The sequence below is a fragment of the Colobus angolensis genome, unplaced genomic scaffold, assembly GCF_000951035.1.
Source record: "Colobus angolensis palliatus isolate OR3802 unplaced genomic scaffold, Cang.pa_1.0 Scaffold273, whole genome shotgun sequence".
Lineage (NCBI taxonomy): Eukaryota > Metazoa > Chordata > Mammalia > Primates > Cercopithecidae > Colobus > Colobus angolensis.
In genome coordinates this window covers 1,347,474-1,372,395 of record NW_012115966.1, presented here as the reverse complement: position 1 = coordinate 1,372,395, position 24,922 = coordinate 1,347,474, and the positions used below count along the sequence as shown (strand labels likewise).

The 24,922-nt window shown below is 40.4% G+C and overlaps 1 protein-coding gene across 4 annotated transcripts in view; it reads left to right on the top strand.

Annotated features, from left to right (window-relative positions):
- The window catches only part of AHCYL1 (adenosylhomocysteinase-like 1), a 39,927-nt gene extending 15,927 nt beyond the window's left edge, over window positions 1-24,000 (top strand). The window contains exons 1-17 of one of the 4 annotated variants that reach the window (XM_011948086.1): window positions 3,284-3,831; window positions 9,157-9,268; window positions 11,340-11,483; window positions 12,491-12,591; window positions 13,058-13,160; window positions 14,986-15,080; window positions 15,647-15,753; window positions 16,599-16,715; window positions 16,933-16,996; window positions 17,759-17,847; window positions 18,212-18,282; window positions 18,639-18,733; window positions 18,818-18,916; window positions 19,316-19,384; window positions 19,813-19,891; window positions 21,017-21,137; window positions 21,949-24,000. In XM_011948086.1, coding sequence (XP_011803476.1) covers window positions 9,178-9,268; window positions 11,340-11,483; window positions 12,491-12,591; window positions 13,058-13,160; window positions 14,986-15,080; window positions 15,647-15,753; window positions 16,599-16,715; window positions 16,933-16,996; window positions 17,759-17,847; window positions 18,212-18,282; window positions 18,639-18,733; window positions 18,818-18,916; window positions 19,316-19,384; window positions 19,813-19,891; window positions 21,017-21,137; window positions 21,949-21,955 — 1,452 coding nt within the window. In that variant the 5' untranslated portion in view covers window positions 3,284-3,831; window positions 9,157-9,177 and the 3' untranslated portion in view covers window positions 21,956-24,000. Of the gene's footprint in view, window positions 1-3,283; window positions 3,843-9,156; window positions 9,269-11,339; window positions 11,484-12,490; window positions 12,592-13,057; window positions 13,161-14,985; window positions 15,081-15,646; window positions 15,754-16,598; window positions 16,716-16,932; window positions 16,997-17,758; window positions 17,848-18,211; window positions 18,283-18,638; window positions 18,734-18,817; window positions 18,917-19,315; window positions 19,385-19,812; window positions 19,892-21,016; window positions 21,142-21,948 lie in introns of those variants that run through there. The other 3 variants (XM_011948085.1, XM_011948083.1, XM_011948084.1) reach the window with 3 other exon arrangements.
- The last annotated feature ends 922 nt before the right edge of the window (window positions 24,001-24,922 follow it).

The following is a 24,922-nucleotide window of genomic DNA, read 5'->3' as shown; positions in this document are numbered from 1 at the left end:
GATTCTGGAATGTTTTAAAAATGTAAATCCTCTATAAATTGTAAGCCACAGGTGTTGAGGCAAAGCACTTAAAGTCATATAAATCTAGGCATTCAGGATCTTGGTGTCCACCCTACTAGTAAGTGTGGATTTCAAACTTCCTGTCCAATCAACTTTAAAAATCTTCATCTAGTGCTGTCAGGTGGTGGTACCAGTGATGCTTGTTATTTGTATGCCAAAAGTTCAACAAAAATGGTTTGTAAACTATTTAGATCAGTGATATTCTAGCAGTGATATATATTGACAAAATTTGTCGATATTTTCCTATACAAAATTTAATTTTTTTTTTTTTTTTTTTTTGAGACAGTCTCGCTGTGTTGCCTAGGCTGGAGTGCAGTGGTGTGATCTTGGCTCACTGCAACCTCCGCCTCCCAGGTTCAAGCGATTCTCCTGCCTCAGCCTCCCGAGTAACTGAGACTACAGGCACATGCCACCATGCCCGGCTGATTTTTGTAATTTTAGTAGAGATGGGGTTTCACCATATTGATCAGGCTGGTCTCAAACTCCTGACCTTAGGTGATCCACCCCTGTCGACCTCCCGAAGTACTGGGATTACAGGCATGAGCCACCACACCTGGCCTTGACAGCATTTTCTTTCCCTGAGCCTATACTAGTTGGTTCTTATACCCTATGAACCAATACAAAATGATTCCCAAGTGAAAAAAACAGACTATATTATCATGCTACTTTTTGAGTAAGGGAGGGAAAATATGTGTTTGCTTCCCACACTCCTAAAAAGAAACATAAAAAGTATAAACCAGAAACCAGTGAAAATGAGGAGGGACACGCAGAGTATCAGGGCTAGGAATAGCAGTCAAACTTCTCTGAGTATACCTTTTAAAGTTTTGAGACATGTAAATGTTTTATATGTCAAAATCAAAGAGAAAAAAGGAAACCTTTAAGTTGCTTACAAACACAAGGGAATGAACCCAAGTAAAATATAAAATCCTAACCTAATATATCAAATTGATTACTCAGTCACTCAGAAAATAGTACTTTGACTATACATCTTTATGAAATATATTCTGAGGACGAAAAGAACTTCAATGAAACCTTGACACTTCACTCAGTAAATTTTGGTGCATAATAACATTAGTCTTGTCATTTTGAAACTATTTTATATGCATTATAGAATAAATCAAATAAGTAAACATTTATTAGAGATGACATACAAATGGTAAAACTTTTTTTAAAAAAGGTAATATTAAATCTGAAGTAGAAATATCAATATGAACTCATAAGTAAAAGGATTGATTTCTCTCTCTACCAAAAGAACCTAGGAGTAGAGGCATCTCTAATAGCAATTATCACACCTCTTACTCCAGATACTAGCTTCTAAATACTACCCCCTCCTAAAAGAAAGGCTGGTTGAATCTGGATGGAGAAGAGGAAGAATAAGGTGAGCCTGGTATATCTTCTTTTGTCAAAATGAGTGGAAGGACTGTAATGGAATCATGTCAAAAGGACAGAAGAGCCAGCTTGAAGGAGGCTCCCACTGGCCCAATTTGAGACAATATGAGTATTCAGTGCAATTAATGTGTAATTAAGTGTAATCTGTTAAATACATAAAAATCTGAATGACAAAAGGAGAAGAGTTTTCTTTGCAAAAGAATGCCAGCTAATGTGGAAGGATTGATAGAAAAATACAAGTTGTGATTCTGTAACCTTCCCAATATAATTGGTTCAGGCAAGGATTATTAACATGGTAAAGTCATTAGGGAATAGGATATTAACATGATGAAAAAAAGTATCGCCCTACAAATTAACTTTTACTTGCAAAAGAGAAAATGTACCTTTCAAAGGAGAGATCTGATGGTCTCACTTTAACCAGGACTCAATCTTAGCATTGCTAATAGTGGAACAACCTGACATGTGCCTCCTGATAATAATGCAAGGTGAAATATACTACATAATCCGGGAAATTTTAACCTTTTTCTAATAAAACCTCAGAACTGAACTACCAGTTTATTGGAAGGAAACCCTCTGAAAAATTCAAAACATGAGTGATTTTATGAGACAATTAATCTGGGTTCCTCAAAGAAAAGCCAGTATCACAAGGGGGTGGGGGACATTGGAGAGAGTGTTCTAGATTAGCAGAGGCTAAAGGAACCTAACAACCAACTGCATTTAATGAACCTTGAATCCATGCTGGGTTGGCAGGGTTGAGGAGACTGTTGGGATATAAAAAATATTCTTGAGAAAATTAGGGAAATTTGAATATAATCTGGATAGTCTGGATATACGAAGATATAGAATAATTGTTAAGTGTGATATGTCATCATGGTTCTGTAGGAGAATATTCTTATTCTTAGAAGATACATTCTGGGCCGGGCGCAGTGGCTCACGCCTGTAATCCCAGCACTTTGGGAGGTCGAGACGGGCGGATCACGAGGTCAGGAGATCAAGGCCATCCTGACTAACACGGTGAAACCCTGTCTCTACTAAAAATACAAAAATTAGCCGGGTGCGGTGGCGGGCGCCTGTAGTCCCAGCTACACGGGAGGCTGAGGCAGGAGAATGGCGTGAACTTGGGAGGCGGAGCTTGCAGTGAGTGGAGATCGCGCCACCACACTCCAGCCTGGGCGACAGAGCGAGACTCCGTCTCAAAAAAAAAAAGATACATTCTGAACAATTTATTGGTAAGGTTCATGTTTGCAACCTTTATTTTTACAGGACCATGTGAAAGTATGCATGTGTATGTGTGTATATATACAGAGAAAAAAACCTATTATGGAAAATGGAAAGATTCATTCTAGGTGGAGAGTACAGGTGTTTATTATACTATGCTTTTACATTTTTTGTATGCTGAAAATGATTATAATAAAGTTGGAAAAGTAAACAAAGTACGACAGTGGTGCTAGCAAGTGGGGATGGAGGGTAGCAGGTGGGAGAGGAGACTTTAGTGTTATCACTAAAGTAGTGGATATGTTCCAGGAACCAGGATTTCTTCAGTCACCTGTACTGAGTTTTTTTAAAACCTAGAATTGATTATAATTCAATGTTGGGAGAAACAGAGATGACTGGCATGTGTTTATATACTATTGGTGGTGGGACTGAGGAAAAGAGAAATATGGACAGGTCAGGCAACTGGGTAGGTAGTAGATAGCTAAATAGGTATTCAAACAGTCTGGATGTGTGTTACATTCTTTTGAAAATTGTGGTCAAAAGATTGGGAAGCCCTTTTCAGTCCTACTTATTGCCTTTTTTTTTTAACCTCTTATTTTTATTTCTAGTTGACAGTTGCAGGCCTCGATCCTGCATATTGACTGGAGCACTTTGGGAGATAATAGTGAAGTGTTTTGTCTTATAGGAAGAGAGGGGAGTAGCTCACAAGGGTCAAACTACTCTTTGGCAGAGTTTTTCAAGCTGTATGTTCCTTACCTTTTAAGTGACTCAGCAGTTTGGAGCCTGGTATTGCCTCACCTCTTCTTGCCGCCAGCATTGACAGAAGATCTAGTTGAGTCCTACTTTGAAAGGAGTATTGCTTCTGACTGTGGAATTGGATTCTAGCTGTGTGTGTGTTATATCCTGTTACTGTTGAGACACAGAGGCGGGAGTTAGGGGGGAAGATATGTGCTGAGATTAGTCAGCCCGCCCTCCCTCTCCCCCCAGAAACTCAGGCCCCATCTGGGGAGACTGAGAACTTAAGAAACTTGAGACAGGGAAGGAGAGCAGGGAGCAGCCAAAACCTGGTGAGTCTCAGAAGACTGGTTTCTGCACGTGGGAATGGAAGAAGTGACTGGAGGTGGCTGTGGATTCAACTCTGGCCTGAGATTGATGCCCTTGAGATAAGTTGTTTTTCGGTGGGTGTGTCTGGGAGCATTGTGTTGGGAAGGGAATTCCTTTCTTGAGGAAACTTTTTTTTACTTAAGGTGAAAGGTATTCAGACGTGTATTTCTTGTACCAAGGAGTGGGTTTTTATTTATAACTGTTTCTTTGGGTTCATCTGAAATGGGAATCAGACTGGTAAATATCAAGAAAAACTGGGCAGGGTGGTATGGGCCTATAGTCCCAGCTACTCAGGAGGTGAAAAGATTGTTTGAGCCCAGCAGTTTGCAGCCAGCCTGGCAAACATAGTGAGACCCTGTCTCTTTAAAAAGAGAGAGAGAGTAAGGAAGTAAAGGTGTTACACCTGTTTTGGCTGTCTGCCATATCCTCTTCCTTTCCTCCGAAAAAGGAGTGGGTGAGGGTAGAATCTGTAGAAGAAAGAATAATTTAACCAGAAAATATGTGTGAAAGAGGGATTAGAAAAGATGTAGGAATCGAAAAGTGTTTTAACACGCTATGCTTAGTAATGATGAGCTTGTTAAAATGATGAGCTTGTTTCTAGCTTTTTATTGTTACTTTTTTTCTGCTCAGTTGCTAAGAAATATGCTGACCATAATTTCTAAACAGAAAAATCTCTACACACAATATGCTAGGAGAGACAATGGGACAGAATATATAAATTTAGGAATGTCCCAGAGAATCAGTAGTGTACCAAAAGAGGGATACTAGCCTTTCAAATAATTCTCTGCAGTAAGAAAGACTGCTTTGCTTACTTCTACGTTACACTTTCTTAATGATTTGTTTTCTTAGTAATTGCTGTTTATCTTTGAATCTAGTTCTTTACCCTTAGGAAGAAACCTTTCTGAGGAAATTAAAAGCTATTAGATTGGCATTTGAAATAACAAATTTGACAAGATGTCTAAGTCAAACCTAGGTTAAACAATATCCAGATAAGGCTATGAAGACTATAATATCTGGCATGTTCCTCATGGAGCAGTGAAATTCCATGGCAAAGCCACTTATGTTACTATACTGTGGGTCAAAACATGTCTACAGATTTTAAGGGACCATGTTTCCTTGCATAGAACTTTCCTGGAGTAGCGCTGGATACTTAGTTGGTGCCTAGCAAATGTGATGATTAAAGAATATAATGCACCACAGATATCCTGATCACCATTTCTTGGCTAAAATGTTGTAGTGGAATTTGGGTAGCTGTTAATTCTTTCTCATTCAGGAGATAGCAGGCAAAACTGAGTGGGCCCTGGGAAGGAGTGTAGCTGGGCTATTTAACTTCTAAGAATATAGGATGTGTGTTTGTGAAAGTAAACTCAGCTTCTAATGGTAAAAAATATATATATCAATTAGGATCAACTAAAGAAATAGCATACGATTTTTCTTCTCTTGAGGTGTGTAACTTTTTTGGATTGTGTCTGCTACCCTTTTCTTGGTAAGGTCTGCACAATTCTTTCAGCTCCCTTTGTCAGCAGACTTCCCACTAGGTAGTGGATATACCCCAAATTATTCGTTTGGTAGAGCTTTTCTTTACCATTCTCAGTATCAAATGGAAGAAAGTCAACCATTGTACCTGCTAAGCTATTTGAAGAGGTGCTTTAAATAGCATGTTAAACTGGCCTGATATTTAATTGGGTTTTTAAGACGCAGCAAGTAGACTTCTGTATTTGGGTGTGCTATTTGAAGAATGGGTCAATCTGACCTTCTAGCCTTTCATAAATATGCTCTTAGTGTAAGAATGGAACACTGGTGTGCTTGTTCAGTTGTGGGTAAGGCTGTTTATGGGGTGGTGAGTGCTCAAGCATAACATCGTTCTTTAACGTAAGACTTTTTACTTAAAGATACTTTCTGCATTTCAACCACTTTATTTCCTTTCCATTCCTTCTCTTCCCAATCCTACTTTTTATTTAGGTGTGGTATTCCTTGTAGATGGTAGATTTGAAGAAAGATGAAAGCACAGCAATTAAGATTTAATGTTTGGAAGAAATTATAATGATAGGAATTAATAGAAACAGAACAGCTTTGTAGTCTTTTCGTCTTGCCCAGATTATCATATTTGCCTTAAATGCAGTGAGTCCAACCCAATCAGAAGGCTGTTGTTGAGATCTGGAGAGAAAACTTGTGATATCCAAAAGTTGCTTTTGGCAGCAGTGTTTATATTTACAGTGTGAGGGTGAACAATGCTCCAGGAGGTAGTTACTGAGAGAAAACAGAGCTACTAGATGTGAAGATAACCAGTGGAGCTAACAGGTCTGGAGGAAACTGTCAGAGCAGATGTATTCCACAGCATCAATTGTAACACAGATTCTCTTCAGCATGTAATTTGGGGTGGAAGAGAAGACCAGGTATTCATGCATCTTTGTATTGCTGGGACACCTTATAAGTGGTGAGAATGTCAAACAGCTGCAAGAATGCACAACCCATTCATCCTTGCCATGGCTTGAGTTAACATTCTACCCACTTCAAATACGGACCATATTCATTTTTTGAGAGATGGGGAGGTAGGGGCACTGCACTGGTTAGTAAGCTGCTAAGCTGCTTGCAACACAGTCCAGTATTTTTAGATGGGAAGGATTTTGCTTAGCTTTAGGCTACTGATGAGCTTTATTAATATAAGGGGAAATTATGACTATTCAGTTTTAAGTTGCTGAAGAAAAACATTTCTCTCTTGCCACAGCCACCTCTCTATCTAAAAAACTGCAAGCGTTATTGCAGTTCCCTCCCCCACCCTCACCCTCCATGTACCTGGTATCTGGGAACATGCCCAGAACCCTTTGAAAAAAGGCGAACAGAGGAAGGAATCATAGCAGAGGGGAGAGCAGCTTCCAAATAGAATAGTCTGCATTATGCCGGCAGCAGGGAGGCTGGTGGAGGAAGGGCTGCCTCTGGAGAGTGTTAAGAGGGTTTGATGGTCTCGTGACTGTATTTTTTGCCATCACCAAAATAACAGCATATTGAATTGGAAGTCATTACCTTGGTCCTGGATTAATTTCTTCAGTGAAACTAGCTTTGCTGACAGCAGAAATCATGTGAACATGCAGTGAGAAATCCTATCTAGAAGGGCAAATGCTGACCTGTGGCCACCTCAATGAGTATATATGTATTTTTTTGAAAGATAGTTGTGCTTTTGATGTTTAAGCTATTTATCGTTAAAATTTTAGCACCTAAACTAAAAAAGCTGCTTTGGATATATAAAGATATTTGTTAAGCTCCGGTGCAGTATATGTGGTTTGACTTGAGTCTTTATTTACTTTTTTATTTATCTTTGAAACTTGATTGATTTATTTTACACAAGAAAGTATTTTTTTCTTCCTTTCCTTTTTTGAATCCTAATTGTGTGGAAACACAAGAAAGGATTTTAAAAGGATCACTCCTTCTACAGATACTCATTGAATGCCTTCCCACATGTTTAAGACCCTGGGCTAAGTGCCAGCATAGGTAGCTCATTCCCTTCCATGCCTTTAGGATCTGTCCTTAGATTTAATTAAACAGGATCTGTCCTCTGTCACCTCCTTATTTCACAGAGTAGGCTAAAGAAAAAACTTGCCCAGCTGGATACTGAACTAGGATAAGTTTTAAATAGAAGTACCCCCAGGGTTTTATCTTAGGCCTACTACTCATAGTATCCATGGCTGTTACTACATGGCTGGTCTCTGCTTTCATTCTTGCTGTAAACCATGCTAGCTAGAAAGTTGCAAACACAAACCTGTGTTCCCTTAATTACTGCCTTATTACCTGTGGAGTCCTGCTAATTCCGTTTTCAATTTGTTTATATTAGCTGCTTATGCCTAGGCTGCCCACTTAAACCTGATTCCTACACTGCAATCTGGTGCTCGCCTAGCTGAAGGGTACATGTGAAAGAGGAGGTGAAGCTTTTGTAGCTGTAACTAACGGGTAGTTTACTGTTCCTGGCTTTAAGGCTATAACCATGTTGCCAGTATTATACAGAGAAGATTTTAATCTGTAGTCATTTACACTTCCAGAGTATTTGCTAAAGACTTAGCTTAATGGATTCTCTATGGGAACCTTTTCAGATTTAGTCGGATTGTGGACAGAATCTCAGTTCACATTCTCAAACCATCCTGCTTATTTCAGGATGGTGAAGTTTATTTTATTTTGAAGAAAGGGTTTATCAGTTTAAACAGGAGTTCAGGAGGAAGGTTTAAACCATATAATAAAAATGTTACACACTTTATAAATCTATAAATAATATCAGTTGCAAGCTATTTGCTATTGATTAGAGCCAGTTTTCCAAGTATTCTTCAAAGAATTATCTGGTTCTGACTTATTTCATTTAAGGAAGTTTGTTTGTTTTTGTTGTTGTCGTCGTCGTTATTGTTTGAGATGGAGTCTTGCTCTGTCACCCAGGCTGGAGTGCAGTGGCACGATCTCAGCTTACTGCAACCACCGCCTCCCAGGTTCAAGCAATTCCCTGCCTCAGCCTCCCAAGTAGCTGGGATTACAGGTGCCTGCCACCAAGCCCAGCTAATTTTTGTATTTTTAGTAGAGACAGGGTTTCACCATCTCGGCCAAGCTGGTCTCCATCTCCTGACATCGTGATCTACCCGCCTTGACCTCCCAAAGTGCTGGGATTACAGGCGTGAGCCACCGCGCCTGGCCCATTTAAGGAAGTTTTTAATGCAAAGTTTACCAAGTCCTTATTTTCTCTTTCCTTCAAATTAGTCCTAATGAGTTAGATTTTACTATAGTGTGTGTGGGTTTTTCAATTTCTCTTTATGATTATATTCTGGTATTTTAAACTTTTACTACAATAGAAGGTTTTGGAGATACTACATTGGCTTTGTGAAGTGTAGACATATGGTTGGGCTCTGAGTATTGGCACCCTAATGCCCATCACCATTTCTAGGCATCTCTTTATAATTCTTTCAGAAAGCAAGACCATTGCCAACTTTAGGAATGTGCTACAAGAGAATATTCTGAAAACAAAAACCAAAAATACCCCAATAGCACTATGAGATTCTGTTTTCTGAAAGATTTGGGAAGAAGGGTAAAGAGTTTAATCTGTCAGGTTTATAAGAGGGAAAAAAAACTTGATAGAATGTGAGAAAAATTTGTAAAATTGGACAAATACTAAAAGAAGTTGAGTCTTAACCTTAGCCCCTCCTCCCAAATCCTGCAGAAACAATTGGGAGGAGACAGTGATTGACGTTTTGGGAGCCTCGGCCTTCCCCCGTTTCTGATGGGAAAGTTGCTGGCTTTGTAGGAGCCATGTGATAACACTGGCTTTTAGGAAAGGCAATGTATAACCTTACAAAAAGAAAACATTTCACTGATTTTCCTTACAAGTTTTCAACTTTTTGTCTTCCTTTTATATAGCAAATCCAGTTTGCTGATGACATGCAGGAATTCACCAAATTCCCCACCAAAACTGGCCGAAGATCTTTGTCTCGCTCTATTTCACAGTCCTCCACTGACAGCTACAGTTCAGGTAGGTGTGAATGAACTCTATGTCCTCTCTAATCTCTCTTCCCTGTTTGCTACCAGTGGTGTTCACTTAGCAATCTGAAAATACTTCATGTTATGACTGCCCACCTTTGTGCTGAAAACTCTTAGTTAGTGGCTGGGCACTGAGAATGTTCTGCAGCCAGGCTAGTAGCTGGGGAAGCTTCTGTTGACTCGAGACTTTCTTTCCCCTGGCTGTCTATGTGTGTGGTCTGTGGCCAGTGGCCAGTTGGTAGGACTGGGCTAGTTCCCATTCCCACATTGATCCACCCGCATTTCAAAGGGAAGAAATCAATGCTATTTTGGCTGACAGAATTGGCCTTAAAAAAGAAGTGCATTTTGAAGCACGATTTCTTTGTATGAAATATATCTTGCCACGTATCTCTTTCTTTCTTGTCCCCAAGACTGCTTAGATTGTAACAATAAAATTAGTATCTAGGCTTCTTTTATTTATTAGGTTATTCCTTCTGTTGAAATATCCTCCCTGTTAGCCTCTGGAGTAGGAAAGATTCAGACTACTGTAATGTGACTCCAGCTCTGTTTCTTTGTAGTTCTCTCCTCCTGTCTTAACTCTCTATAAATAAAGTCTTTTTCTGTTTCGTATTGTGTCCTTCTCAACTACAGAGTATGTATTAGAAAATTAGCATGGAAAAGAATATAGAATCTTGGCAGCTGAATATAGGAGAAAACATTAAGGACATCTAATGGGGCATCCAATACAACTTTGTTGTTGTTTAAGTGAAGACTCATTGTTAAAAGCTTAAGAGGTTACAGATTGCTATTAATGTCAGCAGAGATATTGGTACCAAAAGCCATTCATTGTCCTTTGCCAGAATACCTTTTACATTGTATTACTAACATTAAGGATTAACATAAATGAAAAGCCATTATATGTGATCTTGGAGTGACAGATAAAATGTGGTGTGTGACAAGCAGGCTAATTGTAGCCAAGAAAGAAGAAAAATTAATTGTGAAAAATTGAGTTATGAGAGGAAGAACGATAAAACGACTGAAGAAGGCTTTTAAAAAGTCTTCAAAGATCTTGATGGTCATGTTACAGAAATGTATTTAGAGCCTTTTAAAAAGCTTAGTGATACGGTCAAATTGTCATCATGGGGAAGATAAGCTTTAGTAGTATTCGTGTTAGCTGGACCGGAGGAGGACCTGTATATAGAAGTCAGTCAGTGAGAGAGTCCAGGTATACTAGAAACTGTGATGAGGAAAATACTCAATTCAGAGAGGAAAAAAGTGATTTGAGAGGTAAGGAATGATTGTTGTATATCCTCTTGCATATCTGTCGGATAAGTGGTATTTTTGGCTCTTATGTGAAACTGCTTTTTAAGTTGGTTATTTTGACAGACTTTCCCAGGGCTATCAATAGAACCAGAGCTGCTTGCCTTTTGTGCCATTTCTTTCTTTCTCTATTTCTTGAGCACAACTTAGTGTAAAATCCCTTGTAAGACTATCTAATCACTTTTGTCTATATCCATGGTTCTCAAAGCATGGTCCTCTGACTACAGCATCAGCAACACCTGGTAACTTGTTGAAAACACTAATTCTTAAGTGCCACCCCATACCTGCCAAATGGGAAACTGGCCATGGGGTCTAGCAATATTTGTTTTAACAAACCTTCCATGTGATCCTGACAGATGCTTGAATTTGAGAACCAGTAATCTACAGAAATACCGTTCCTTATCTGCCCTAAATTGTTCTTCTGTTTTTGCCAGGTCTGGTTCCAATCCAGATGGGACCAGGTACCTCTATTAGCTGGGATTACTATAGCTGGTACAGGTTTAGAATCAGTGGTCCCTTATCACAGGCACTAATGGGATAATATTGTTAGGGTGGGTGAAAGAGCTGCAACACGGAAGCATCCACAACATTTTCATTCATACCACCAAGTAGAACCTAGAGGAGCAGAAGTTGGAGGGTTATAAAAGGTAACTCCAATTAACAGTGTTCCCTTGACTTAAATGAAAGTCCCTTGGGGACTGCGCTCTGTAGAGTTGGGGCCACTGAGGTTTTTCTATCCTTGTTTTTTTCTTTCCTGGCTCTAGCTGCATCCTACACAGATAGCTCTGATGACGAGGTTTCTCCCCGAGAGAAGCAGCAAACCAACTCCAAGGGCAGCAGCAATTTCTGTGTGAAGAACATCAAGCAGGCAGAATTTGGACGTCGGGAGATTGAGATTGCAGAGCAAGGTAAAGAAAGGGAGTGGTTTAGGGGAAGAGAAACGACCCTCTTGTTGGCCATCAGAATCCACAAACAACTTAAGACTTGAAAGCTGACTTGAAAGTATACTGGGAAGAAAGTATTATGGACTTCCGGATAAACACTTCTCTCTCTATGGAACTTGAGTCTCAGGATTCTTGTTCTCTCTTCCTTCTGTTCTCAGCATGTGGTGATGACACACAGAGTAGTTTCTGTTTTCCTCCACACCCCACCCCACCACTGTATTCAAAGATCTACATGGCAGAATTGGCAAGTCCTAGATCACTACTTGGTGGTTGGTTATATGGGATCTTACTATAGCTGCCAATGCCAGAGACCCAGATTGCCCAGAAACAGCTGATGAGGAAGGGTTTTAAGCTAAGGATGTGGTGACCTAGCGTCTTGTTTGGTCCTGAGCACCCTCTGCTGGAGCAGAGTAAAAGTGACTGACAAACAGTTAAATCTTGGTTTCCCTACCCCAGCCACTCCCAGTAAGGTCCTCTTTACTCTTGCGTTGTTTACACATTGAAGGCATGTTCTTTACTGAGAGAGAGTAGAGAAACCAAACAGACTGACAGGATACGGTAAGACAGCATAGAAAAACAGAAGTTAGTGATTTCAGCTGAGGGTACAGTCTTTCTGGTCTGATGACTTTATATATAGGGATGTATTAACCAATGCCTTAACTACTTTCCTCTCTTCCCAAATGGATGATGAGACTTACCCTTCATTTTGATCAGTTTTAAGGATTTACTTCATTCTCTGTTCAGTCCTCTGTGTATAAAGCTGAAGCAGTAGAGGAAGAGAGAAACTCCAAGTGGTTGCATGACCGCTCTCCACTATTACTGTGCTGTTGAAGCTGCCAGTCATCATGAAAATAGGCTTAAAGTTTTTCTGTCTCATCTCACCGTATCTCAACAGATCCAGACCAGCCCTGGGGCAGGAACTGATGATACTGCTAGTGCAGACCTAGCTCAAATCCTCTGTTCTTTCACAGACATGTCTGCTCTGATTTCACTCAGGAAACGTGCTCAGGGGGAGAAGCCCTTGGCTGGTGCTAAAATAGTGGGCTGTACACACATCACAGCCCAGACAGCGGTGAGTTTGTTGGAAGAAAAGAGGGACTTCTGATAAGGGGAAGAAAAAAATCAGTTTTTTTTTTGTTTCACTTTTGCTTCCTAACTCACCAACCTCCAAATGCTAACTATTAGTAGGATCTCCCTGTTACATAATAATGGGGTTTTCCAGGGTTTTTTTTGTATGTATAAACCCACTTTCAGCAAACTTGACCTAGGAAAGTCTAGATTTGCAAACATATGATTGTTATAAAATGTTATTAAGACTTTTAGAAACCTACGTTTTATGTAAAGTTGAACACCAGTGCACCAGTGCTGTGTGATTTTACTTCACTATTTTCCTAATGGTGAAGTACACCCCTTTGTAACTTCCCAGTGTAGCGCCTGTTGGTGCAGAGTTGATAGGTATTGTTATCTTGCTGAGGCTTGCTCTCCATTCCTGGGTGGCCCTTCTCTTCCTCACCCTGTCTTCCTGTACCTCTACACAGGTGTTGATTGAGACACTCTGTGCTCTGGGGGCTCAGTGCCGCTGGTCTGCTTGTAACATCTACTCAACTCAGAATGAAGTAGCTGCAGCACTGGCTGAGGCTGGTAAGTTCAGTTTTTGTTTTTGTTTTTTTTACCAAATTTGCCCCAAAATAGTTATCCAAACATATAACTTTTATGTATCAAAATTGTCATTACAATGTCATATATGTCTAGAGGCTGTAAAATTGAGGATGATAAAAACCTCAACAGGAAGAATGTGGATAATAAAATTAAGATGTATATCCATGATGGAATATTATGTAGTCATTAAAAATGACCTTTGAAAATAATCTAATGGCATGGGGACATGCACCGTTCTGGTGTTGGTTGAACAAGGAAGAATGTTAAACTATATACGTGCCATCAGTTTTGTGAGAGAGCACAAGTAGGAAGTACCTTTTATATTGATAGTGCATTAAATAATTTGGTATTCAGTATGGCATTGAAAATATATGAGCTATTCATGAGTTTAATTAAACAAAATAATTTTTTATTATTCAGGCCAGGCCTGGTAGCCCATGCCTGTAATCCCAGCACTTTGGGAGGCCGAGGCGGGCAGATCACTTGAGGCCAGGAGTTCAAGACCAGCCTGGCCAACATGGTAAAACCCCACCTATACTGAAAATACAAAAGTTAGCCGGGAGTGGTGGTGTGCGCCTGTAATTTCAGCTACTCGGGAGGCTGAGGTAGGAGAATCACTTGAACCCGGGAGGTAGAGACTGCAGTGATCCGAGATCATGCCACTGCACTGCAGCCTGGGCGACAGAGTGAAACTCCATCTCAAAAATTAATAACAATAATATTAATAATAATTTTTATTATTCAAATGTTCAGAAGAAAATCACCGTGAAGTTTCTTTGAGGACCTCTCATCTTTCTCCCTTCCCTCCCCTCCCCTCCCTTCTCTCTTTCTCTTTCTCTTTCTCTTTCTCTCTCAAGATGGAGTCTTACTCTGTTGCCCAGGCTGGAGTGCAATGGTGCAGTCTTGGCTAACTGCAACCCCTGCCTCCTGGATTCAAGTGATTCTCGTGCCTCAGCCTCCTGAGTAGCTGGGATTGCAGATGCACGCCACCACACCCAGCTAATTTTTGTGTTTGTAGTAGACATGGGGTTTCACCATGTTGGCCAGGCTGGTCTCGAACTCCTGACCTCAAGTGATCTGCCTGCCTTGGCCTCCCAAAGTGCTGGGATTACAGGCATGAGACACTGCACCCAGCCGGACCTCTCATCTTTCTAAGAACCTCAGAAAGTAACTTTATAATACTTTTGGGGTTTTTTGTTTATTCTTTTCTGATAAGTGTTTACTGCAAAAAATTTAGGAAGTTCCCAAAAAACCTACAATCCCACTACATAGAGTATTTGATGAATTTTTTTCTTTTTCCTTTTTTCTACTTTACATGGATGAAATAAATTCTGATATGTATACAGTTTTATAACCTAAATATAGTATTTTCAGACGTAGTTTTCCATGTCACTGAAAAGTTTGACAGCATCATTTGTAATACTCATTCATATGGCTGTGTGATTTTACTTCACTATTTTCCTAATGGTGAACATTTAGATTGTTTCAAGATGTTTACTAATATCAGTAATGCTCCAGTTAACAATTTTGTATTAATTCCTACTTCATTTTATCTCCTTCTCAGTATAAAATTACCCCAAAGAAAGGAACACTTTAAGGTTCCAAAATACTTTTAAAACAAAAATTCCTTAATTTCTTAACATAATTAATTTCTGAAGCAAAAGTGATTCTTTGACTTTTGGCTCTAATATTTTCCTTTCTGAAATTGTTTCTTTTGCCTTTTCTCTTCACATGGATCTCAGAAAGTGATTTGGTACAGGACATTCCTCAAAGGAGGCGGGCAGCTGATTCATTTCTGTCTCTACAGGAGTTGCAGTGTTCGCTTGGAAGGGCGAGTCAGAAGATGACTTCTGGTGGTGTATTGACCGCTGTGTGAACATGGATGGGTGGCAGGCCAACATGGTAATAATGCTTATACATCCTACACTTTGACAATAGATTTATTTCCTTTTTTTCCCTCAAAGCATGGTTCCCTAAATATGTTTTGGATGTTTGGTCTTATGCACTGACTTTGTTGCTAAAGTGTTTAGCTTGATACCTATTCAGAATGGGTCTGAGTACTGAATGGAAAGGTGGGGGAAGGGTAAGACTAGCTGAACACATGGCTCAGACACACCAGAACGAAATAGTGGTGCTTCTTTGGAGTAGGATTCTGCTTTCTTTCCTTCTGCCCCAGTTCTCTTTTTGTATTCAAAGGGGCTATATATTTCAAGACTCTAGACTAAAAATGAGTCTGTGATTAGCTTAATACTCATCACTGTAGCCTAAAACAAACCTAGGAATCCTTTTAACCATTTTACACCAACAAATTTGACTGTATTTCCACTATCTAAGCCTGCTCTAAGGAGCTCTGAGGAGTGCTCTTCCAAAACATACAGGGCTCTCTTATTAGTACAGAAAGTGGGTTCAAAGTTCCCCCCAGCCCTAGCAGCCTGAATGCCCATAGAAGTCTTCTGGCTGTTCTATAGATCCTGGATGATGGGGGAGACTTAACCCACTGGGTTTATAAGAAGTATCCAAACGTGTTTAAGAAGATCCGAGGCATTGTGGAAGAGAGCGTGACTGGTGTTCACAGGTAACAGATTCTGGAGTAGCTGCCCCTTGTGTCCTTGCCTCAGCAAACTCTTCTGGTCTCTGTTAGGCTTTAGGACTGTGTTTCAGACTTATAAATAAATGGGAATATCTTCATTAGATAAAACTTTTGAGCTTTTACTTTTGAAAAATCAAGTTGATCCTAGAAGGAAGTTATTTCAGGTTCTAGTTCATACATTTTTCTCTCCCATTTACTCCACTGAGTGATTCTCAACTAGTGTTGAGGGGCGGGTAGGGAATAAGTGTGTCTTGAAAAACTGTATTCAACATTGTATTATTTTATATTTGAAATATGAAAAACAATCCTATTGTAAAACTACATGTTATACACACTACAAAAAGTAAAACTGGGCAAAATATTCTTGGCTTGTCGGAATACTGAAAAGATATCTGAAAGAGTGTTTCTTGGGGGCACATTGCGCATGCTTACTCTCTCTCACACACACACACACACACGGAACCATATCAGAATCATTGATAGTCTTTGTTTATCAGAAGTAGGCATTGGTTTCTATTGAAAAATGCTCAAAGGAATGATCAAAGGAAAAAATGATCAAAGGAAATAACACTCCCTATAAAGGGAAGAGAAGTACATTTCTTCAATTGAAAGGCTTTTTTTTTTCTTCCAAATAAGGGGTAAAGGGAGAAGAAAATGAAAAGAAGTGTGGAGGGATGACAAGGAAATAATCATGTTTTCTAATATCCTTGGGCAATAAATGAGACTGGGAAGGGCAGCATGGAACTTGAAGAGAATTAGGCAGATTTTGCCACATATTATGTTGTGCCAGCTAACTTGGTTTTTGTTTTTGTGACCTCTTCTCCCTTTAGGCTATATCAGCTCTCCAAAGCTGGGAAGCTCTGTGTTCCGGCCATGAACGTCAATGATTCTGTTACCAAACAGAAGTTTGATAATTTGTACTGCTGCCGAGAATCCATTTTGGATGGGTAGGTTGAATGTATATATATTCAAATTTCTAGGGACTCTGGTCTTGTCCCCTGGTCTTCCTTTGGCTTTAAAAGTTTATTACAGGGACTATTTCATACTGAGCTCTGCCAGCTTCCAATTGGTATTCTCAAGCGCTTTGGCCCACACTTTTAACTGTGAAGAGGAACTGAGTTTGACCTGTTAACATTTGAGTTGAGTCCTTGTCTGTTTCCACAGCCTGAAGAGGACCACAGATGTGATGTTTGGTGGGAAACAAGTGGTGGTGTGTGGCTATGGTGAGGTAAATAGCTGGGTCTCAGTGTCTCTTTCTTTTTGTGTACTTCTTAGAAATAGTTGGTGAAGGAGGCTTATGCTGTCAATCTAGAGTCACTGATACAAGGTTTAAATTTTTTTAGATAATATATCTCAAACAATAGCAAAAGTCTTTTATTCAGATTGATGAACAGAAACATACAAAATGAATTGAGTTTTCAGATTTTACCATTTTGTTTTGTGGAATAGATACCAGTATCATTTTCCCCAATTATAACAATAACCTTTAATGAGACTTAATTCAAATGAATGTGTAGCATTTTAGCCCCCACAAGTGACTTGCAGTAGAATTAAGGGTGGAATCTGAAATGGCATACAGTTGAATATCTCCAAACTGGAATAGGTCACAGATTTTGTTGTCTTCAGCAATGACCCACAGAAGTTCCTGAGCTACGAGGCTATCCTTGGGTAGATTCGTGTCAAGTAAGAATAAGAAATTAGAGGTTGCTTAGAGTAAGTTGCTTTTGCTTAGTCTTGTTTCTCTAATGAAAACTGCTGTGCAAAGCCCAGTCCTTCCTATGACATGTCTGCTAAATTACCTCTCTAACTGAGGTTCACAATGTAATCTGGATCTGTTTCTGTTCTGCTTGGGATTGGAGCGTCTGTGCAGTTGCTCATCAGATGACGGGCTATTTCATGAAGGTTAATTCCTGTCTCACAAATAACCTACCTACCTGAAATATCCATGGTGTAATGAACCTAATGACTTGACCTTTCTTTTGTTCTGCAGGTAGGCAAGGGCTGCTGTGCTGCTCTCAAAGCTCTTGGAGCAATTGTCTACATTACCGAAATCGACCCCATCTGTGCTCTGCAGGCTTGGTAAGAACAGAGTGATAATACTATTAGATTAACTGTAGGTACTTTATGTTACTGAGAGTTCATAATTGAGTATATTAATCATTTTTGCAGAAATCACCTAGGGGAACAGAAGGCTAGGACTGCTCTGTTCTTCTCACTCTAACCCTAGGGCTCTCTTAGAGCCTCTTGGCAGTTTTCCATCCTGGATGGAGTCTTAGGGACTCTGAAGAGGCCAGTGTATATAGTTTAGCACAGCTTATCACTCACCATTCCTGTGAGGTGGCACTGGATCCAACTTTAGAAGGGGATCTTGTCTCATTTCATGACCATCTTCCCTCCCACTGCCTTCTTGCTTTACTCATAATGTTCCTTTCTTTTCTTCTAGCATGGATGGGTTTAGGGTGGTAAAGCTAAATGAAGTCATCCGGCAAGTCGATGTCGTAATAACCTGCACAGGTAAATAACTTGCATAGAGGAGTGTTTATTCAGAGGCTAAATCTTAAAAGTAGTCTGAGTGACTTTCATACAAAGGAGGTGAGACCTCTGTTCAGTATAAAGATCTCAGAACTAGAATAAGCTATCAGAACCTTAACATGTTTTCCAGAGTAAAAAACTTTTTTCCCTGGTGACCTTTTATACTGCTTGATCTGAAGACCAGGTAGCCTAAGGAGTGGTTATGTATGTCTTCTCTCAGAATGTGTACATGTCCTTTAATGCCAGCAAGCCTCCTGTCTCCTATGTTCTACCTGAAAGCCAGCCGGTACCTTTGTTGCCCAGCATCTCTTTCCTTAGCCACCCATCTTTACTTTTAGGAAATAAGAATGTAGTGACACGGGAGCACTTGGATCGCATGAAAAACAGTTGTATCGTGTGCAATATGGGCCATTCCAACACGGAAATCGATGTGGTAAGGCTTCTCTCATTTGTTGCCAGGCATTTCTCTACTACCTTTCATTAATAACCATAGTCAACTGTGCTTTCTTCCTTTCAGACCAGCCTCCGCACTCCAGAGCTGACGTGGGAACGAGTACGTTCTCAGGTGGACCATGTCATCTGGCCAGATGGCAAACGAGTTGTCCTCCTGGCAGAGGTACACACAGAAAAGGACTCTGGCAGCAGCACAAGCAGAGTAGTTAGATCCATGGTGGGGGTGGCAGGGGGGAACAAATATTGGGCCTGTGTTTCCCTGAATTTTATCTTTGGAGAGAGATATATTTCACAAATTATCTGGTCCCCAAAATAAAACCACTTAAAAAAATCTCATTACTAAGTAACACTATTTCCTAACCACGGCTGATTCTTTAACCTTTCAGACTCAGATGGATTTGCAGAAAATAGGAAAAAGCCTAGAGTCCTGATCTGGAACTGTAATTCTTCCTCTTCCAGCTGAGTCTAGAGGGGTGTAAAGTCTTCTCCCGCTTTGGCTTGACTTGTATGCCATTGGAATCTGAGACAGAGCTCATCCCAGGGCTCTCTCTTACCTTTCCAGGGTCGTCTCCTCAATTTGAGCTGCTCCACAGTTCCCACCTTTGTTCTGTCCATCACAGCCACAACACAGGTATGTAGCAAAATGCCTGCTTACACTGCACTGCAATTTGTGGAACTGGGCGTAGATCAATTCTAGTGAGGGTGTACTGTACTATGTTCTCATCATCCTATTCTTTTTTTATGTAATAAATTGTTGAGACTTAGATATTCTCAAGTATAGAAAAGGGTCACTAGTCAGTATTTGTTGAATTGGCTGTTTAGTTGAGAATATAATGTTCCAGCTTAGTTTTATTTGATTTGTTCTTTTGTCAGGAACTAAACAAAAACAACAAATCCTCTTAGGATGTGTGCTGCCCTTTAGTATAGGCAAAGTCCTAGGTGCTGTCACTATGGTAGATCACTGTAGTACTTACCCAAATGCTATTAAACCTGGTTTTATTTTTATGTACCTGTCTAACAAATCTTTTTATGTTTTCTGGCCTTCTTTTCCCACCTTAGGCTTTGGCACTGATAGAACTCTATAATGCACCTGAGGGACGATACAAGCAGGATGTATACTTGCTTCCTAAGAAAATGGGTGAGTGAAAAACAGTGGAATCCTATGCAGACAGCTGCATAGTTTGGTAAAATGACTGCCATGAAAGGCACTGGATTTAGAGTCAGAGTTCCAATTCCTGTTCTTGTGCTTACTGGTTGTTTGACCTCAGGACAAGTTCTAATCTCCATGATCCTCAGTTTCTTGATTGGTAAAATGAGAATAATACTACATACATTGTAGAATTGTGTGAGAATCCCAGCTAATGAGTAACAGTGCTTAACACAATGGTTTAGGGTAGATGTTCTTACTCTTAAGTAGCCTTATTAAGTTCAATAAACTTCCCAGTGCAGCTGAGTACGTACAGCCTTGGACCAAATTGAAAGAAACACAGGTTTTATTGTCCATTATCTGTGAGGATATGGAAACTATCCAATCTCTTGTAAGCAACCCATGCTGTGTTAAAGTGACATAGTACATCATCTGTAGTCCTTTACCTTTCTGCACGGTGGTACCCATCTCCCATATCTCCTTGGCTAACCCAAATTCCTTACTTCTTAACGCTAAAATACTTCTTGCTCTCCTCTCCTCCAACAGCTTACTTCAGACCTTTTTTTTTTTTTAAGTGTATAATTATAAAAGGGAAGCTTATCTATGGAAAAGTAATAATTTTGTGCCAACTACCTTGGAAATTCATGATCCTAAGATTTTATCCTAAGATCCATGGATCTTATCCTAAATGAGTGTTATTGACACAGGCTCTTTCTAGCTTACTGGTGTCCACTTTGATTGCTAATTTGACTATAATTTAATCTAGTTAAGGAGGTTGCTGCAGGAAGGTAGGAGTAGCATGTGACATGTTGGCCACTGGAGGGAAGGCCCCTGCTTTGCCAGAGGAGGATAGAGAGGTAAAAGCCCACTCCCTTTTGTTACCCTGGTAAGTGGCTTTTCTGAACTCACTTGAGATGTGCTGAGAGAAGCACCCTGCCCAGAAAGGCAGCCTTGAGGTTTTTTTTAATTAAGCAAGTATTTCAAGTTGTGGATTCTTTTAGAGTTATTCCATCCCTTGTCTGCTTTCTTAAAAAAGCTTCAAATGAAAATAGGAAGTTATAACCTGAGAGACATTTTGAAAAGGAGTGTGCTCTCCTGCCACTTTGCTCTTCCTAGATGAATACGTTGCCAGCTTGCACCTGCCATCATTTGATGCCCACCTTACAGAGCTGACAGATGACCAAGCAAAATATCTGGGACTCAACAAAAATGGGCCATTCAAACCTAATTATTACAGGTAAACCTGGGGAGAAGCAAGTGAAAAGCTCTTTTTCCCAGTATTAAACCAAGCAGGCTAGCCTGTTTCTGACATAAAGATCAAATGTTGTACCTGATTTTGAAGAGTACAAGAAATCTGTTCCAGGCCAGGCATGGTGGCTCACACCTGTAATCCCAGCACTGTGAGAGGTCTAGGCAGGTGGATCACGAGGTCAGGAGTTCAAGACCACCCTGGCCAACATGGCGAAGCCCTATCTCTTAGCCGGGCATGGTGGCAGGCACCTGTAATCCCAGTTACTCAGGTAGCTGAGGCACGAGAATCACTTGAACCCGGGAGGCAGAGGTTGCAGTAAGCCAGGATCACACCACTGCACTCCAGCCTGGGTGATGGAGTGAGACTCTGTCTTAAAAAAAAAACCTGTTCCAGTTAACAAGGTAGATAGAGAAATTGTCGTAGATGTAAGGGAGTTCGGGTTTTTTTTTGAAATTTTGGAGCCTGGGCCTCACCCCAAGAGATTCTGATATATTTGGTCTGCGATGGGACCAAATTTACAAAACATTATTTTGTAAAACCTCCCCAGATTATTGTAATGTTTAGTCAGAGTTGAAAAACACTGACTTATTCCTGGGAACAAGTGGTAACACCAGAAATGGCATTGTTAGAGACCCTGTGGAAGAACAAGGGAGAATGGTGCCCTGGGGAATGACTGCAGGGATCCCACCCAGGCTGGGGAGGGGCCCTGGCGAAGGTGCTCTGTTTCCGATTGTTCTCTTAGAACTCTCATATGGAAGACATGTAAGTGTTAACCAATCACTCTCTCTCTTTACAGATACTAATGGACCATATTACCAAGGACCAGTCCACATGAACCACACACTCTAAAAGAAATATTTTTTAAGATAACTTTTATTTTCTTCTTATTCCTTTCCTCTTGATTTTTTTCCTATAATTTCATTCTTGTTTTTTCATCTCATTATCCAAGTTCTGCAGACCACACAGGAACTTGCTTCATGGCTCTTTAGATGAAATAGAAGTTCAGGGTTCCTCACCGTAGTCACTAAAGAAGGATTTTACTCTCCCATCCCAGAAAGGTGATTCTTTCTTTACCGTTTCTGGGGACGTTAGTCTTAATTAGGTACCTTATTAACAGGAAATGCTAAGGTACCTTCTCTGTGGAACAATCTGCAATGTCTAAATCGCCTTAAAAGAGCCCATTTCTTAGCTGCTGAAATCAGTGCTCTTTCACTTCTTCAGAGAAGCAGGGATGGTACCTACCCGGCAGGTAGGTTAGGTGTAGGTGGTGCATGTTAATTTCCCTTAGAAATTCCAAGCCCTGTTTCCTGTGTAAAGGTGGTATGTCTGGTTCAGAGATGTATATAATGAGCATTGCTTGTTAAGACCAGGAGGCCCACTTGGATTTATAGTACAGCCCTTCCTCTACTCCCACCAGACTTTCTCATTTTTCTAGTTTTTAACTAGACTCGATTGAGTTTAATTTTGTCCTCTAGGATTTATATCTATTGTCCAAAAAAAAAACAGAAAAATTCAGGAGAATTTTTAGTGTTAATGCTGAGGAACTACTTGAGTGGTTAGTTGTTACCAATTTCTCTTTCGAACCTTTGGAGCTAAGGGTGCTGAGTCTAGAGAAGTGCTAGTCTCAAGCCCTTTTAAGTCCCTCTGTTTCTAGCCTATAGTTTATAGCATCAGTGAACTGGAGCCATAACAGCAAATTCTATCAGCTCTGTCCCATACAGCTTGTGCTGAAGGCAAATTTCTTGAGCCATTGCTCAGTATAAAAAGCACTGAGTTCTATCTTTAGGATTTATCTTTAAGAGCAAATTTCTGGTCAGCTGTGCTTCCGCAACCTAAAATATTTAAAGGGAGGTAGGTGTGGGCAGGAGGAGGAATGATAAATTGGGCCAGGGCAAGAAATATCTAGCTTCATATAATTTGTCTGGGACTATACACCCTATATAATGTTAGTTTTACAGAAGTAATATGACTTTTGATTGCTACATACCACAAAAAGTTTATGAACTGAGATCTTAAAGGGCAGTTGATATGTGAAGAAAGTAGTCAGTACATCCTGGCTCATGCTCTGAAAGAATCTCCAGAGAGGCTCTGTCAAAGATCAGGGAGATATATTCCCATGCCATGCACCCTGCTTCCCAGCATTTCTGCATGGTCAAATGAGCTTTATGCTCATGAGCTTTAAGTATATAATTATCCAGGATTTTAAATCCTCAACTTGTTCTAGCTTGTGATCCTTCAAAGTTGGGTCATACATTAGTGCTAGATACTAGAAATTTTCACTTTTCCACTGATCAGAGAGACAGACATTAAAAACAAAAATAGAAGAAAGGAAAGCTTTCACCCTGCAGCTTCTTAGCAGGGGACAATTGTCTTGCCAAAACTTTTTTCCCTTTTCTCTCCCATTTTCTCCCACCCAGTCCCTTCTCACTCCTTGCCAGTGTGACCATGCTTTCTTCTCTGTAGATGTTAACAGTTAAGGCCCATTTTCCTCAGGCACTTAACCAGCCAATCAGAACACCACATCTGTTAGGGGAGGTAACCTGGCCAACAGTGTGTCCATCACATCAGCCCTGCTGGAGGGAAGGGACCCACATTCACCTGCCCTCTGGCTTGCCCCCTGATCCCATATCTATTACCGTGTCCATAGGAATAATAGGTAAGGGCTCTGTCTGTCAAACCATGTAACAAAGGACACTGTAAAAAAAAAAGTCTGGCATCAGAGGGAGCATGTGGAGAGCAACTTGGGAGGAACAAGTTCATTTTGTATTGAATGATTTTTAATGAATGCAATATTAATCCTTGCAGATGAGCAATAATCATTAAAATCGATTAAAATGATAAGACCTTATTGGTAGTCTGTATGTGTCATTCTTTGTTGAACAGCAAAACTTCATCAGAACCTGTTTTCTAGGGTGTGACAAGTTATAGGTCAGCAGCATTTAATAGAGATGTGTTGACGGCCTAATATGTAGAGGCTGGATACAGGATTCTTCAGTAATATCTGAAGTTTTCTATGCCTGCTCTGTGCCAAGCACCGGGCCTGGGTACTTTCACTCCTAACTTCCTTCAGGAAGCAGACTTGCTGCTTAATGCTTAAGCCTCAGGGCTCCTCATTTGCATAGTTCCTTCTAAGACCTAATTTCTAAAGAATGCCCCCAAAGTTACGTAAGCTTCAGCCTCCTCCCACACCTGTATCCATTTCTGAAGTGGTCTCAGTGTCTTTTTTTTTTTTTTTTTTTTGAGATAAGGTCTCACTCTGTCACCCAGCTTGGAGTACAGTGGCTTGATCTCAGCTCACTGCAACTTCTGCCTCCCGGGCTCAAGTGATCCTCCCACCTCAACCTCCCAAGTAGCTGGGACCACAGTCTCAGCTAATTTTTTGTATTTTTGGTAAAGATGGAGTTTCATCATGAAGTCCAAGCTGATCTCAAACTCCTGGGCTCAAGTGATCCTCCCGCCTCCGCCTCCCAAAGTGCTGGGATTACTGGCTAGTGTCTTCTGATGTAACAAAGTATTTGTCTTGGTCAGTTTCTGCTGCTCCAGCCAAATCCTGAGACGAGTAAATTTATACAGAACAGAAATTGATATTCTCACAGTTCTGGAGGCTGGGAAGTCCAAGGTCAAGTCGCTGGCAGATTTGGTGTCTGAAGAGGGCTGCTCCCTGCTTCCAAGATGGTGCCTCTTATGCATCCTGATATAGCAGAAAGTAGAAGGGCAAAAAGGACCTACCTATTTTCCTCTGTCCTTTTTTAAGGTCATTCAACCCATTC